Consider the following 15,760-nt stretch of genomic DNA (forward strand, 5'->3'; position numbering starts at 1 on the left):
CGGTTTATGTGAGAGCTATATCAGGTTCTTGACCGATTTGAACTGTACTTGGCATAATTGTTGGAAGTTATAAAATAACACTATTTCAGCCAAATCGGATGAAAACTGAGGCTTACAGAGGCTCAAGAAGTCAAATCGGGAGATCGATTTATTTGGGAGCTATATCAGGTTCTTGGCCGATTTGGCCGGTACTTTGCATAGTTGCTGGAAGTCATAAAATAACACTATTTGCAAAATTTCAACCAAATTGGATGAAAATTGTGGCTTCCAGGGGCTTAAGAAGTCAAATCGGGAGATCCTTTTATATGGAAGCTATATCCAAATCTGAACCGATATGGCTCATTTGCAATCCCCAACGACCGACATCTACATTTCAAGCGGCTAGCTTTACGCATTCGACTGCTATCGTGATTTCGAAAGACGGACGGACATGGCAGGATCGACTGAGAATATGGAGACGATCAGGAATATCATCAGATAAATATTTCGTGGTGTTACAAACGGAATGACTAGATTAGTACACACCCATATTATGGTGGTGGCTATACAAATTATTTTTAAGGAAAGTCACAGGGACTCCTATGATTGTGACATTGACTTGCGATAACCCCCCCGTTCATAGGATGATCAGCTCACTCCGGCATGCGAACGTAGAAGTTTAAGTGCATACGCCAACCTCCGCATCATAGTCTAATAGTTTTATATAGCCACTATTGAAACCCATGTACTCTAAGGTCCATAGTTGCAGAAATTACGTTCGTTTCTTTTTCTTAACTCAATAATTATTTCTTTTGTTTAAGATTTTCTTAAGCTATCAGAGAAAAATAAAACATTTCCATCGTTTAACAGACTTCATAAACATTATTTGCCTCGTTTGCCCCTTATGGGATAAATAATAGAATATGAATGAAGTCTTAAGAATTCCACTACATTCTAAGAAAGAAAAAACGAAGCAAAACAACCGAAATTATTAAAAGGCCAATATCTAAATGTCAAAATTTAGGGAGAGGTGGGCCTACTGAATAGCCAAAAATAGTTGATCGATAAATTGACATCTACAGTTCAAACCACTAAGCCTATGTAAAGAGTGTCAGGCCTTTCAATGTCTGTCCGTTTGGCAGTACGTTGTCCGTCATGGCCGCAACGTATTGTGTCCACCAAATCTTTGGAGGCTGCATGCATGCAGCATGAATTCATACACATGTTTGTTTGACCACGGAGGCATGCCATGAAAGTTTGCCCAAGTGGCACAGCGAGTTTGTTGTTCAAAATTTTGCTAAAACTTTGCTATGGTGAACCCCAATTTAAGTTTTTTTGTTTTTTTGGGAGCATATGTTTCAAACTTTAAAAAGTAACTTACATACACACCAACAATGAATGAATGTGCGAAACGCATGAAATTTTTAAGTGAACAACTCTAAGGTGTGGTGACTTGAATTGGTTTAAAAATTAAACTTGCTACTGGGCCCCTAGAGGGTGTAGTGGAGCCGCAGGAACTACTAGGCTCGTCCGTCTGTTCCATTACTCTCTTAGCGAAGTGGAATTGTTTGCCACGTTACATTTTCGTGCTATGGGCTGCTGATCTGATATGAGCTGATCGTGTACTTCAACACCACGCAACTAAAGGCAACACAAAAGCCGACCAGCTATAACCCCTCACGCAACTATTTAAATTTGATTTTTTTTTAGATTTAGAAGAGTGTTGCCAACTAAAATTTTTATTTCATTTAAAAAAAAATCTTAAAAAATATTTCGTATCAAAAAAAAAATTATTTAAATCTCAGGTTAGGTTTGGTTGAAAAGAGGGTGCAGATTTTAATCTGCCCCATGCCACTATAGACCTAAGCCAGTAATCGGCTTGTTGTGCGCTCTAAAAACTAAAAAGTAACATCGAAAAAGAAAATTTCAAGTTAGGAATTCCGTGCTACTTACAAAATACTTAATTGTTTTCCATGCCAACCTCCTCAATTGGTTCATTTATGGTATCGTGTCCCCACCTTAAGTATCGGTGCCGGGCAATGACATAGGAAATGCTCCAACGTCTCATCATCTTTCCCATATGCCCTGCACATGCTATCACTTGCCGCACCGATTTTGCATATGTGAGCTCATAGTCCTATGTGTCCCGTTATGACACCAAAAGCTTTACTGACCTCCTTCTTACTTCCTTGGAGTAATAGCCTCGTCCTCTCACGATACGGATCACCCCATAGAATTTTCGCCGCATTCGGAGCCCACGCTCTTCGGTTAACCAAGTTTATTGACGGAAGCCCTCTAGCCTTCACCGCCAAATCATCTGCCCTCTCATTCCCCCGTACTCCGTTATGGCCCGGCACCCAAACGATGGGGATTTTGCCATCCCCAAAGAAGACATTAATCTCCTTCTTACACTCCAAGACTTCGTGACCTTACCGTCCTTCTTGTTATTGCTCTTATATCCTGTTAACTGTCCGTAAAGATGTCCAACCCTAACGTCCGCGCGTTAGCACCACACCACCTCACGCATTCCGTGATCGCCCGGATCTCCGCCTGCGGGACCGTATTGGTCAGGCAGTCTAAAACAGATTCTCAATGTAGACCCCCAAGCCCACTCTATCCTCTACCTTTGATCCATCCGTGTAACATGATTTCCCAGATGGCAATACTAGGGTTCCGTCAAGCCAAGAGTGTGCCAGTGTTATCAGTGCCTCGCACTCGACCTCAAGTGTCATCTCAGGTATCCGATCGGATACCTCTTCCCTTCCTTCCAGATTTCCTATCGTCGCCTTGATTATACCGCGAAAGTATGAGCTGCTCCTTTGCTCCATCCATTTTCCCATCGCCTTTAGTCTCATAGCCGCAGTGGCTGCTCACGCTTAATCTGTATGTCAATGGGTCGAATATCTAGAATAGTCTCCAGTGCTCTAATGGGCGTGGTCCTCATCGCTCTGCCTATGCTAAGACAACATGTTCTCTGAAACTTCTATACGGTCTTTATGTTGCACTTTTTCTCCATCGTAGTCCACCAAACTACTGAGGCGTAAGTAAATATTGGTCTAATCACACTCCTGTAGAGCCAGTGAACTAACCTCAAATTCAGGCGCCATTTCGAGCCTACGGCCCGTCTACCTAGTGCCCAACATCTGTGAGCCTTCTTAGTACGCTCCTGAGTTTGACACTTCCAATTCAATTTCCTGTTCCAAGATCACTAATAAGTATTTGACCTTGTCAGATATCGAAATCGTTTCGTTGAGGAAACTTGTTGCGTTAAATAAATAAATATAAGGAAGAAATCTAGCCCAGTCATATGCCATATGTAATACCCTTTCGCGTTTTTGCATAACTGGTTCGGATCCTTACCCCTTAGAAGCGTTATAACAACGTCTGCTTAGCAGACGGGTTCAAATTCCTCCTCAGTCAGCTTCCGTTATAGGTCATTTATGGTTGTTACCCATAGGAGTGGCGATAAATGCCCCCCTGTGCTACTTTCTCCCTTATATTTATGCCATGGGACACACAATTTATCCACCTGTTCCTTAGCATATGATTTATCCAGTCTCTAAAGATCGGGTCCGCCCGGTACTGGTCTAAGGATTGGATCAATGTGTCGAACCGCACATTGTTAAAAGCCCCCTCGATGTCAATGCATACCGCCAGAGGGTGTAGATTTTGGCGTCGAAGTATTCTTCTATTTTATGCACAATCTCGTGCAGGGCAGTCTCCACCGACCTTCCCTTGACATAGGCATACTGTTTGTATTTGAGCAGTTCGCTGGATGTCCTACTCTTTATCATGGTGTTCACAATACGTTCCAGGGTTTTGAGTAGAAAGGACGTAGGGCTTATAGGTCTGTAGGCCTTTGGTGTCGCATAACTTGCCTTGCCGGACTTGGGTACAAATACCACCCTTGCCCCCTGCCAGACTTTCGGAGTACGCTGTGAAAATACAGGCCAGATGGGACGCCAGATCGTCTGTCTCCTTCTGTTGTAAATCCTGAAATATTCCGGCAGGTCTGTGTTAATTAAATGGTTTGAAGCTCCTCAAGGATTCCTTCACCATAATCTTTTAATTATTCCAAGATTCCGTTGTCTCCGTGAGTCCCGTCATATCCTGTAAAAAATGGGTTTTCATCAAAAACCTCAACATGTCCTCCGTTGTCTCTGCTCTCATTCCCATGTCGTCTACTATAACGTTTCAGTTTGGACATGGATTTTTGAGAGAAACTTTTTTTAACTTGGCGGTGTCATTAACGCTATCGAAAACTTCCAGGAGGCACGTTTTGCCGCTCTGATAAACTTATTGTATTCCTTAGGCCGTGTGTAATACACATCCCAAAAAACTTCCGCTTTTTGCGACGTGCTCTGTTAAAATAAAAGGTTTGCGGACCTTTTTCCCAATATTGCGAATCTCTCATCATCACCATCCAGGGTTTTCCTTGGGCTGATTTCCTTTCCCGAAGAGAACAACTATCTTCGAAAGACCCCTCCAATGCAGTCGTAATCCTGTTGACATTTTCGTCAACGTCTCTATCCTTGCACAATCTAAATTATCTTGCGCAAGTCTTCTTCTGTGTAGTCTTCCGAATTTTTTCAAGTTGGTTTTCAACTCAATCCGGAAGCTTTTACTTCTGAATACCTTTCATTTGAATCCCATACTGTCCCGATCGGTTCACTTTTATTTTTGGGTAGTAGTTTTAGGGTAAGAGGTCATATTGAGGTCAAAGAGGCCTATCGTTCCTCAAGACCAACCCCCAAAATTTGTGAAAATTTCAAGAAAATCGGTTAAGCCGTTTTTATACCCATCACCATAGGATGGAGGTATACTAATCTAGTCATTCGGTTTGTAACACCTCGAAATATTGATTTAGGACCTCATAAAGAATATATATTCTTGATCGCCTCAAAATTCTGATTCGAACTAGCCATGTCCGTCCGTCTGTCGAAATCACGATAGCGGTCGAATGCGTACAGCTAGCCGCTTAAAATTGTTGGGGATTACAAATAGGTCATATCTGTTCAGATTTCGATATAGCTCCCATAAAAAAGGATCTCCCGATTTGACTTCCAGAGCCCCTGGAAGCCACAATTTTCATCCGATTTGGCTGAAATTTTGCACAAAGTATTCTGTTATGACTCCCAACAACGGAGCCAAGTACGCTCTAAATCGGTCTATAACCTGATATAACTCCCATATAAACCGATTTCCCGATTTGACATCTTGAGCCCCCAGGAAGCCGAAATTTTCATCCGATTTGGCGGAAATTTTCTACATGGTGTTCTGTTCTCCTAACAACTGTGCTTAGTACGGTTCAAATCGGTCACGAACATGATATAGCTCCCGTATCAACCGATCCCCTGATTTGACTTCTTGAGCCTCTGGAAGCCGCGTATTTTTCCGATTTGGCCTGAAATTTTGCAAAAAGTGTTCTGTTATGACTCTCACCAACTGCGCTAAGCACGGTCAAATTAGGTCTATAACTGGATAGAGCTCCCATATTTTAGGAGAATCCGGTGGGTTCCCAAGATTCGTCCCGGCCCACGCTTTTACTTGTTGAGTCTAAAAGGAACAGACAAACATACATACCCAGAGTAGTTTTTCATAGAAATTTAATCTTTAAAAAGGTTTTTGAAAATACGATTTTTTACCCTACACCACCACTGTGGTACAGGGTATTATAAGTTTGAGCATTTGTTTGCAACGCTAAGAAGGAGAAGAGCTAGACCCAATGATAAATATACCGATCGACTCAGAATCACTTTCTGATTCGATTTAGCCATGTCCGTCTGTGAGTCCATATATTCTTGTAATCAAGGTACAGGTCGTATTTTCTGTCCAATCGTCACGAAATTTTGCACATGTCACTTTTTTTTGGTCCAAGGGCGAACGCTATTGATTTTGGTAAAAATCGGTTCAGATTTAGATATAGCTCCCAAATATATGTATCGTCCGATGTGGACTTAAATAGCCGTAGTAACTACAATTTTCAACAGAACTGCACAAATTTTGGCAAGGATTGTTTTGCTACCGATCCTTACATACCTGCAAGATTTCAAATCGGTTCAGATTTTGATATAGCTCCCATATATATGTATCGTCCGATTTGCACTTAAATGGCCGTAGTTACTACAATTTGCAACCGATCTGCACAAAATTTGGCAAGGATTTGTTTGTTACCGATCCTTACATACTTGCAAGATTTCATCAAAATCGGTTCAGATTTTGATATATATATATGTATCGTCCGATTTGCACTTAAATGGCCGTAGTTTTCACAATTTTCAACCGATCTGCACAAAACTTGGCACGGATTGGTTTGTTAGTGATCTTAAGGTATCTGCAAGATTTCATTAAAATCGGTTCAGATTTGGATATAGCTCCCATATATATGTATCATCCGATTTGCACTTAAATGGCTGTAGTAACTATGATTTTCAACCGATTCGCACAAAATTTGGCACAGATTGTTTTGTTACTGATCTTAACATATCTGCAAGATTTCATCAAAATCGGTTCAGATTTTGATATAGCTCGCATATATATGTATCGCCCGATTTTCACTTAAATGGACATAGTAACTACAATTTTCAACCGATTTTTTGGTGATCTTATCATATGTGCAAGATTTCCACAATATCGGTTCAGATATGGATATATCACTCATATGTACTAATCGTCGGATTTTCAAACTATCTGTTCGAAAAAAGTCGGTTCAGATTTAGATATAGCTCCCATATACATATATCTATTGTCCGAATTTATAATTGTAGTTTAGGTGTAGGATATTATATAGTCGGCTCCGCCCGACTTTTGCCTTTTCTTACTAGTTTACATATAGAATATTAGGGGAATTTTATCAAGTTTAGATTTTCTTTAAAAATTTCATCCAATTCGATTCGCACTCTGTTGGCAACTCACTTGGTATCATTCATTCTTAGCTGAGTTTTTTTTTTTTTTTTTTTTTTTGTTTGGAATAGAAGTTGCTCATGGTGGCTCGCAGTAACAAAGGTGCTCCATATAACCTATCATTGAGATTGCAAAAAAGGTTTATCACTGATTGTGGTTTGCCTAAAAAACTGATAACACTTCGAGTTTACTTGTGCTCTACTGGATTTATTGGCACCTTCGAATTCCAAAAAAAAAGAATGGTGGCTGCCTGCTAGGCGGTGAATTAATTAAACCAAATTGTTATGAATTGTGTAATCCTTGACTTGAGCCTGTCAATGCCTTTGCTGTGATAAACGAAACATGGCAATTTTTCAAATAAAATTGGCATTTCATTTAAAGAAATTGAAAATCGATAAACCCTGTTATGGCTCACTAGATCGTGAGCATAGTGCAATGGAATTTGGTTTAGTAAAAACACTATGCAAATTCTAAACTGTAACAAAAACTACAAATACCAAAAAAGAAACACTTTTTTAGCTTTATGGCAATAGTTTGGAGTTCTAGGTGTTAAAATGGCATTTTGAATTGTTTAAATGGAATTGTAAGTAAATCATGATTTTTATTTATACATTTTATGTATAAATTATACAATTCCAAATTAAAAGTTTTTGAGATAGAATTTCATTGAAGCTTAGGTAAGGTTTCAGGTGTCAGCCTGCAATCAGCCTCATTTGGACATGTTTGTCCATTGTAATACCACACGAGAAAAAAGATGCCGGTCAAGCTGTCCGTTCTGTGTTATTCAAACCAAATTCTTTGTTTTGGATTATCGCAAAAGTGCAAACAAAAATTCTCTTAAATCAAAATCGAGTGACTAGCTGGTCTATGGTGGATTTACCCGGATGGTAAGGCCAAACTATCTCGTTAGCTTTAGGCTTTAACAAGATAAAGACCAGCACACTCATTCAATCCTTAGACCAGTACCAGTTGGGCTGGGTCCTTAAAGACTGAGTAAACCATATGCTAAGGAACAGGTGTATAAATTGTGAGTCCCACATCGTAACTATAAGGGATAAAGTGGCACTGAGCAGGCCACAGATGGCATTTAATTTCCACTCTTATGGGTAGCCACCATGAATAACCTATTATGGATCATGACTGAGAAGATTGGAGCCCGCCGTAGCGCAAAGGTTACCATGTCCGCTTATGACGCTGAACCACTGGGTTCGAAAACTGGCGCGAACATCAGAAAAAAATTTTAAGCAGCGGTTATCCCCTCCCAATTCTGGCAACATTTGTGAGGTACTATACCATATAGAAACTTCTCTTCAAAGAGGTATGGCACTGCGGTACGCCATACGCCCTTATCATTGAATCGATCTGCACTCATTGATATGTGAGAAGTTTGCCCATTCCTTAATGGAATGTTCATGGGTAGATTTGCATTTTTTGACTGAGATGATGACTGATGTTATAAAACTTCTAAAGAATTGGGGTCCGAATAAGCTATGCAGTAAGTCCGAAAGGGTCTTGGAGAAGGTATACGACTGGGCTAGACCTAGAGTTTTGTATATAAACTCAGAGAAGACTGAGATCTGTGGACCAATTATAGGTGCCACGTTTCCTCAACAGAGAGATTTCGATATCCGACAAGGTCAATTTCCTGGGAGTGATCTTGGATAGAAACTGATATTGCCATACCTAGGCGCCTACTGAGAATGGGCACAGATGTTGGACACTATATAGGCGGCCCGTAGGCTCGTAATGGAGCCTACAAACAACCAATACTTGCTTACGCTTTAATAGTTTGGTGGACTGCGATGGAGAAATAAAACAAAGGGTCATTACATGTTGCCTTGGCATCTGTTTCGCTGAAGAAACATGTGAAGTGCTTCTCCCACGAACTTTCGTTGAATTTGTATGTCCAGGTCAGAAACTTATATAGCAGCCCTCGCAGGTAAGGGGAGCATAAAATGGAACACCATAAAACATTTTGTGAGCAGCACGAAATTACTGACATAGATCTCTTCGGCGTAGCTTTTAGGTTTTAGACCACACAACAGCCCGATAACTGGCTTAGGTATATGCCCATAGTAGCATGGGGCGGATAAGAAGCTGCCTGGTTATTCTTCAGATAGATTACAACTATGCTGATCTCATTCTGACTAATTTGTCAATACCGTCGTCAGGGATGGGTTCTAAGGTATCCTCAATTCTCTCTCTTATATTCTTCCGATAATTCTCTTCTTCGAGGAGGTTGATACTGAATGGCTGCGACTGGGGTTTGAATATTAACCTAGAGAAGACTGAAATCTGCTTGTTCACGAGGAAGACGAAGGTGGGCCATTTTGACGCACCACTTTTCTGCAATAGAACGATTTCAATATCTGGCAAGGTCTAATACTTAGGTGCGTTCTGGGACAGGAAACTGAATTGGAAGTGTCTTGGAAGTGTCACATTCATCAGCGTACTGAAAAGTCTTACAGACGTTGGACACTATTTAGACGGGCCGTAGGCTCGAAATGGGGCCTGAATTCGAGAATAGTCCACTGGCTCTACAGGAGCGTTATTAGACCAATACTTATTTACGGCTCAAAAGTTGGGCGGACTGTGAAAATTGCAACATAAGGATAATTCAACAGGTTTAGAAAACATGATGCGTTGGCATAGGCTGTGCGATTAAGACCACGCCGGCTAAGGCAATCGAGACTATTCTAAATATCAATCACTACGGCTATGAGACTTAAGGCGATGGGAGAATGGATAGAGGATAGGAGCAGGTCATACCATTGTGCTATAATCGATGCAACGTTAGAAAACCTGGATGGATTAGAAGAGGTTTCCGATCGGATACCTGAAATGAAACTTGAGGTCGAGTACGTGACATTGCTGCCAGAGGAACAGTCTTGCAGTGACGGAACTTTGGTATTTCAATCTGGAATATCATGTTACACGGATGGATCAAAGCTTGAGAACAGAGTGGGCCTGGGGGTCTTCATTGAACACCCAGGGTCTGAGATCTGTTTGACTGCCTGACCATAATAAAGTCCTGCAGGCGGAGATCCGGGCGATCATGGAATGCGTGAGGTGGTATGGTGCTAAAGCGAGGACATCGATTGTGACATCTTTAAGGATAGTCAACTGGCCTTAAGGGCAATAACAACCAGGACGGTAAAGCCACTAACAGTCTTGGAGTGTAAGAAGAAGATTAACGCCTTCTCTGGAGTAGGGGGGAATGAAAAAGCAGACGATTTGGCAGTGAAGGCCAGAGGACTGCGGACAGTAAACTGGCCATAAGGACAATAACAACCAATGCGTTAAGGTCACAAACAGTTGATGAATGAACAGTAAGATGAAGATTAACGCCTTCTCTGAGAATGACATAATCCGCATCGTTAGGTGTATGTCCATAGTGGCATGGACGGATTTATATTCGCAGACTTTTTTCAACTTATGGAAAAAATGGAAAAAAAACTTAATGGGCCCTTCGCGTTTCTGATTTTTGGGATTGTACCTCTATGGAGATTTTTGGGATTGTACGCCTCCAGGTAAAAATTGAAGGCAAAACAATAGTTAAGAACACTCTTGTACTTCGCAAAAGCAATGGAACGCTTCTTCAGGCAGTTTTGTCTCTAAGAAAGTGCGAATTTTTCGTGAAAATCGTAATCACCATTTTCTATTCATAGCAATTTATTAATATTTTTACGAAAATTTTCCACTTTCACTGGAAAGTTCTTAACTATTGTCTTGGCTATAGTTTTTGTCGTAGTATTGGACCGAAAATCTCAATGGTTTCGGTGTTATAGACCAAAATATGCAAAAAAAAACGTGACAAAAAGAGAAAAAACTGCAAGTCAAAATCTGGAGGCTTGATTTTCTCCATAGACGTTTGGCCTAGTGAAATTTTTTGCTCCGTAAAAGCCCAAGAAGGGTTCTTAGGATGATCAAATCGCCCCACCCTATTACATTGTGGCATGGAGCGGATAAGAAGCTGCAATCTCTTTTCGACCTAACCCTCTAAGTTCTTGCTGCCTAGTTATTCTTCATAGGTGTATGCTAACCTCATTCCGACTAGTCACTGGTAGGTTCTGAGGTACCCTCGTCGCTCTATTGGGTTGCCCAAAAAGTAGTTGCGGATTTTTCATATAGTCGGCGTTGACAAATTTTTTCAACGGCTTGTGACTCTGTAATTGCATTCTTTCTTCTGTCAGTAATCAGCTGTGATTTTTAGCTTGCTTTAAAAAAAAAAGTGTAAAAAAAGTATATTTGATTAAAGTTCATTCTAAGTTTTATTAAAAATGCATTTACTTTCTTTTTAAAAATCCGCAATTACTTTTTGGGCAACCCAATATTTTCTTCTGATGACTCTCCTTCGTCTGGTGTCTCCCACATTCCTGACTTTATTGGCATGGTACGACTGCTGGTCGTACCATGTGTTCCTTAGGAATTTTTCTTTCACCCATGTACGTATTTTCATTCCTTTTCATGGGGTGGGCAATGGTTTGCCCACGCCAACTCATCGAAATTAGCTGATATTCTGTGGTATCCGGCTGTAAGTTTACACCGTGAGTTTCAAAGAAATTCGATGTAGTAAATGGTCAAATACGTCCACCATGTGACATTAACCAACCCCCTGTTCGTAGTATGGGTCGGTCAACGATTCGTGGTGAGAGATATAGAAAGTTTGAATCGACAAAATTCAAATCCATTTTTACTTATACTGAACTGACATCGATCTCTTAAAAGTGTTCCGTATTGCCATTATTCTAATACTCCATATGTTTTTTAAATTGATCCGATATACCTTCTCTGTGTCGTATTTCTTAATTTTATTAATTTTTTAAACGCAATCCACCATGTGTAGTTTATTTTGAAATTAAAAGAAAAAAGGCCTGATAACTATAAACACTCACCAAACGGTTTTGTTTTTGTAAAACCAATCTAAATTGCCAACCGTCATGACGAAGAAGAAAAAAAATGCAGCCAACACCTCAGCGACATCGGTGCTTAACGCACTTACATAGAATGCGTTCGAACGTAGGCTTGTCTGTCTAAACAATTTGAAAACATTTTGATTTATAACCAACACAAACACAAACAATAACAACAACAGTACAGCAGAGACACCTATAAGATTCGGTTTTTTTTTCACTTTAAGAACCCCAAATCATTGTCATAGAGCAACAAGCGAGCGAGCCCACTGCAGTAGTGCCATATATAACATTTCGTTGTCACCTAACGAGCATGTGTCAGGTTTCATGTGTAGGCTGTGCAGGCTAATGAATCCACATTAAAAATATAACGCTAGTTTTTGTTACTTATTTCTAAATATTATATATTATATTTAAATATTAAAAAAAAATAATAATAAACAACTACAAACAATACTAAACAAAATAGTTTTAAATAAAAATGACTTGTCCTAAGAATTTAAAACAAAAACATCTAAAGAAAGACGAGAGTTAGGAGGTGGTGAAGTTAGGAGAGTTTCGTAGAAATTACGATTTAGTCACTAACCAAACACACGAGCTGGCACTGCTGCCACAGGGGCCACTGGAGCCACTGGCCGAGCTACAGCAACAGGCACGGGACCACGTTGTACAACAGCATTGAAACCATTAATGGGATCAGCTGTATAGAACACTGTTCTCAGTGAACCATCAGCATCAACGACTGAGTAGGAACCTTTGACTACATCACCATCTCTGACTTCTTGTTGGCTTTTGCTGTCTCCGGTCAAAGCATCCTGAACATTGTAGGCAAAAGCATACTGGGGATGGGGATCGACTTCGGTATGGAGTAGGGCAGGAGCTACAGGTGCAGGAGCCACAGCGACTGGAGCTGCTGCTCTAAGAAGGGCACACTCCATGACAGCAACCATTGCCAAGCAGATGAATGTAATCTGCAAAAAACACACAATTTTTAAATAAATAAATTATTTAATAGGAATAGAATGAGAGATTTTTTTGTCCTGTTGATATGCCTCTGCGACCCTTTATCGTCTAAAAAGGGCCTATAACTTGAATCGGACAGCACTCATTGATATGTGAGAAGTGTGTTGCTGTTTGCTTAAGTCTTTGCGTAACGTAAAGTAAAGAAGTTCGTTTCTTAAGTCTTTTATCTTATTACCCGAACGAATACACGAATAAGTTTGTGTCTTAAGTCTTTTATCTTCACCGAATGAATGCACCAATGAGTGTGTGTCTTATGTCTTTTATCTTTGTAGGGGCGTATTAAAGCACGAAGGAGCTTGTCTCTTAAGTCTTTTCATTTCATACTCTAATGAACGCACGAGGGAGTTCGTTTCTTAAGTCTTTTCTTTAAATTTAAATATGTATGTGAAATTTTCTAAAAAAATCTAATTTCAACAATGAAAAATCATTACAAATCAAATTATGCAAACTTTTGTAAAAAAAATAATTTTTTTTTATGAAAACCATAACAAAAAAATCGAAATCAATTTAAGTTTCTTACATGACACCAATGGTCACTAACAAAAATAATAGAAATTTAAGTTTCTTTCTTTGAGTCTTTTGTATAACATTGAATAAGTATTTATACCCTCCATTATGGTCTAAGACCCCATAAAGTATATATGATTGATTGCCTTGATATTTTAAGTCGATCCAGTCATTTCCGTCCGCCTGTCTTTCTGTGTTTGGAAACCACACTTACTTTCGAAGGAGTTAAGCTAAACACTTAAAATTTTGGACATAAACTTCCTATTAGTGTAGGTCGGTTAAGATTGTAAACGGGCCATATCGGTCCATGTTTAATAAAGCAACCATATAAACCGATCTTGGATCTTGACTTCCTGAGCCTGTATTGTGCGCAATTATTGGGTTGCCCAAAAAGTAATTGCGGATTTTTTAAAAGAAAGTAAATGCATTGTTAATAAAACTTAGAATGAACTTTAATCAAATATATTTTTTTCACACATTTTTTCTAAAGCAAGCTAAAAGTAACAGCTGATAACTGACAGAAGAAAGAATGCAATTACAGAGTCACAAGCTGTGAAAAAATTTGTCAACGCCGACTATATGAAAAATCCGCAATTAATTTTTGGGCAACCCAATATTATCCAATTTCGCTTAAATTTTTTATGAAGTCTTTTGTTTGGACTTCCGACAACTTTGCAAGGTGTGGTTCAAATCGGTTCATAACCTGATACACTGATTGCGGCACGCAATAGGGACTCGGCTGTAAAAAAGAGGCCTCTTATCATTGAGCCAAAACGTGAATCGGACAGCACTAATTTATATGTTAGAAGTTTGTCCCTGTTCCTCAATGGAATTTTCATAGAAAAAAATTGCCTTTGGGAGTGATGATGATGATGTATACTGGTCAGGACAGTGCAGCCCTCAGCTGGAATGAAGTTTTACCTCAAGTGCCATTGCCCATACTTATATCCCCATATAAGTGATTACTAAAACTTCGCCGTGACCACAATAATGCATAATAATAGTGCATCATCACCATAAGCGACAACTCCTTTCCAGAACCCACAAAGGCATTGGTCCTAGCTGTATTACCATTTGACGAAAATGTTGAATTTGATGTTTCCTTGTGTTTCGAAGACATGAGTGTGGTCCAAGCAAGTCCATAACATGATATAACTTCCAAAAATACTGATCTTCCAAAATGATTTCTAGAGCCCTTACTTATCTAAATTTTATGACGTTTAGTGTGTTCAATCCTACTATGACTTTCATCTATTACGAATCCATTACCATCATCATCATCCATTACCAAGTATAGCTCTCTCACTTAATGTTAAATCGTGAGCACCTACAGCGCGCATTGTTTTTTTTTTGAAATGGTTACGAAAATTAATCCTGACTAGAACATCAAAAAAAAAAAACTTCAGCGGTGGAAGCCCCTGCTAATGCTGGCAACATTTGTGAGGTTCTGTGCCGTTTAAAAACTTCTCCCCAAAGAGGTATCGCACTGCGGCACGCCGTTCGGGCTCGGCTATAAAAAGTATGCCCCTTATTATTATTTGTAAGGACATTTCTCAAGGGGTTCACTTAAAATCATTTTGGCTTTAACTAGCCATTTAGCCTTTAATAAATTATTATTTCGAATTTGTATCCTTTTTTCTTAATACGTGACACTCTGAATGCAATTTTTGTTGCACGACGCACAGTCCAGTTTAATTTTTGATTTACGCTATTCACTTCACTTCTTTCGGCTAAAGGACTTTTCCTTGGGTTGACACCACTCACCTTTAGGAAAGCCATTTTTTGTTTGAATTGTTTTTGTTGTTTATTTTGTTTGTAGTTAAATGACAATTAGTTGATGTTGATCACTTTAATTGCGGTATAAAACTGATAGTTTCCATTGACAGTGGACTGGCTTTTAAAGAAATTGAAAATAGTGTCGGGAATACAATTTAATGTCTGCAATAGAAATGTTCATTGCCTTAACCATCTCTCCCCCCACATCAGCCATTTAAATGTACCTTAAACCAAATCCAAATCGAAAAACAAATGACCCACCACCACCCACCAATTATTGCATTATAAAATGCCTCAATCGATGCATTGGGCCTTCACAGCATATTTTCAAAAATTGTGCCAAAATTGTACGAGCGGTGCATAGACTTTTTTTGTATGGATTAAACGGTAGTCACACGTTTTATATAAGCGCAATGTGCAAAGTATGTCAACAGCATTTACCATAAACGGGAGTAAGATTCACCCGAAAATTTAATTTGTACGTCTACTATAACCATTAAGTTTATTAAAACGTGCTTATGTATATTTTTACTGCCACGCGCCCTTGTAATGACTAAGTGAATGCTATGGCGGTGGTGACATTATAGGAGGTTAACATTATACCAAGAAATATATTTGGATAAAAATTTCCATGCAAGTTGCTCTATTGTTTAGGCTAT

At 39.4% G+C, this 15,760-nt stretch overlaps 2 protein-coding genes across 4 annotated transcripts in view; one reads left to right on the forward strand and one right to left on the reverse strand.

Annotated features, from left to right (window-relative positions):
• Nucleotides 1–15,760, forward strand: part of LOC106086282 (neurobeachin-like protein 1) — a 296,682-nt gene that overhangs the window by 210,526 nt on the left and 70,396 nt on the right. The window lies entirely within an intron of this gene.
• Nucleotides 1–15,760, reverse strand: part of LOC106086326 (uncharacterized) — a 40,597-nt gene that overhangs the window by 18,172 nt on the left and 6,665 nt on the right. Inside the window, exon 4 of the mRNA XM_059361087.1 lies at nucleotides 12,382–12,766. Within this exon, the coding sequence (XP_059217070.1) occupies nucleotides 12,382–12,766 (385 nt within the window). The remainder of the gene's footprint in view (nucleotides 1–12,381; nucleotides 12,767–15,760) is intronic.

This window comes from Stomoxys calcitrans, chromosome 1 (assembly GCF_963082655.1).
Source record: "Stomoxys calcitrans chromosome 1, idStoCalc2.1, whole genome shotgun sequence".
NCBI lineage: Eukaryota > Metazoa > Arthropoda > Insecta > Diptera > Muscidae > Stomoxys > Stomoxys calcitrans.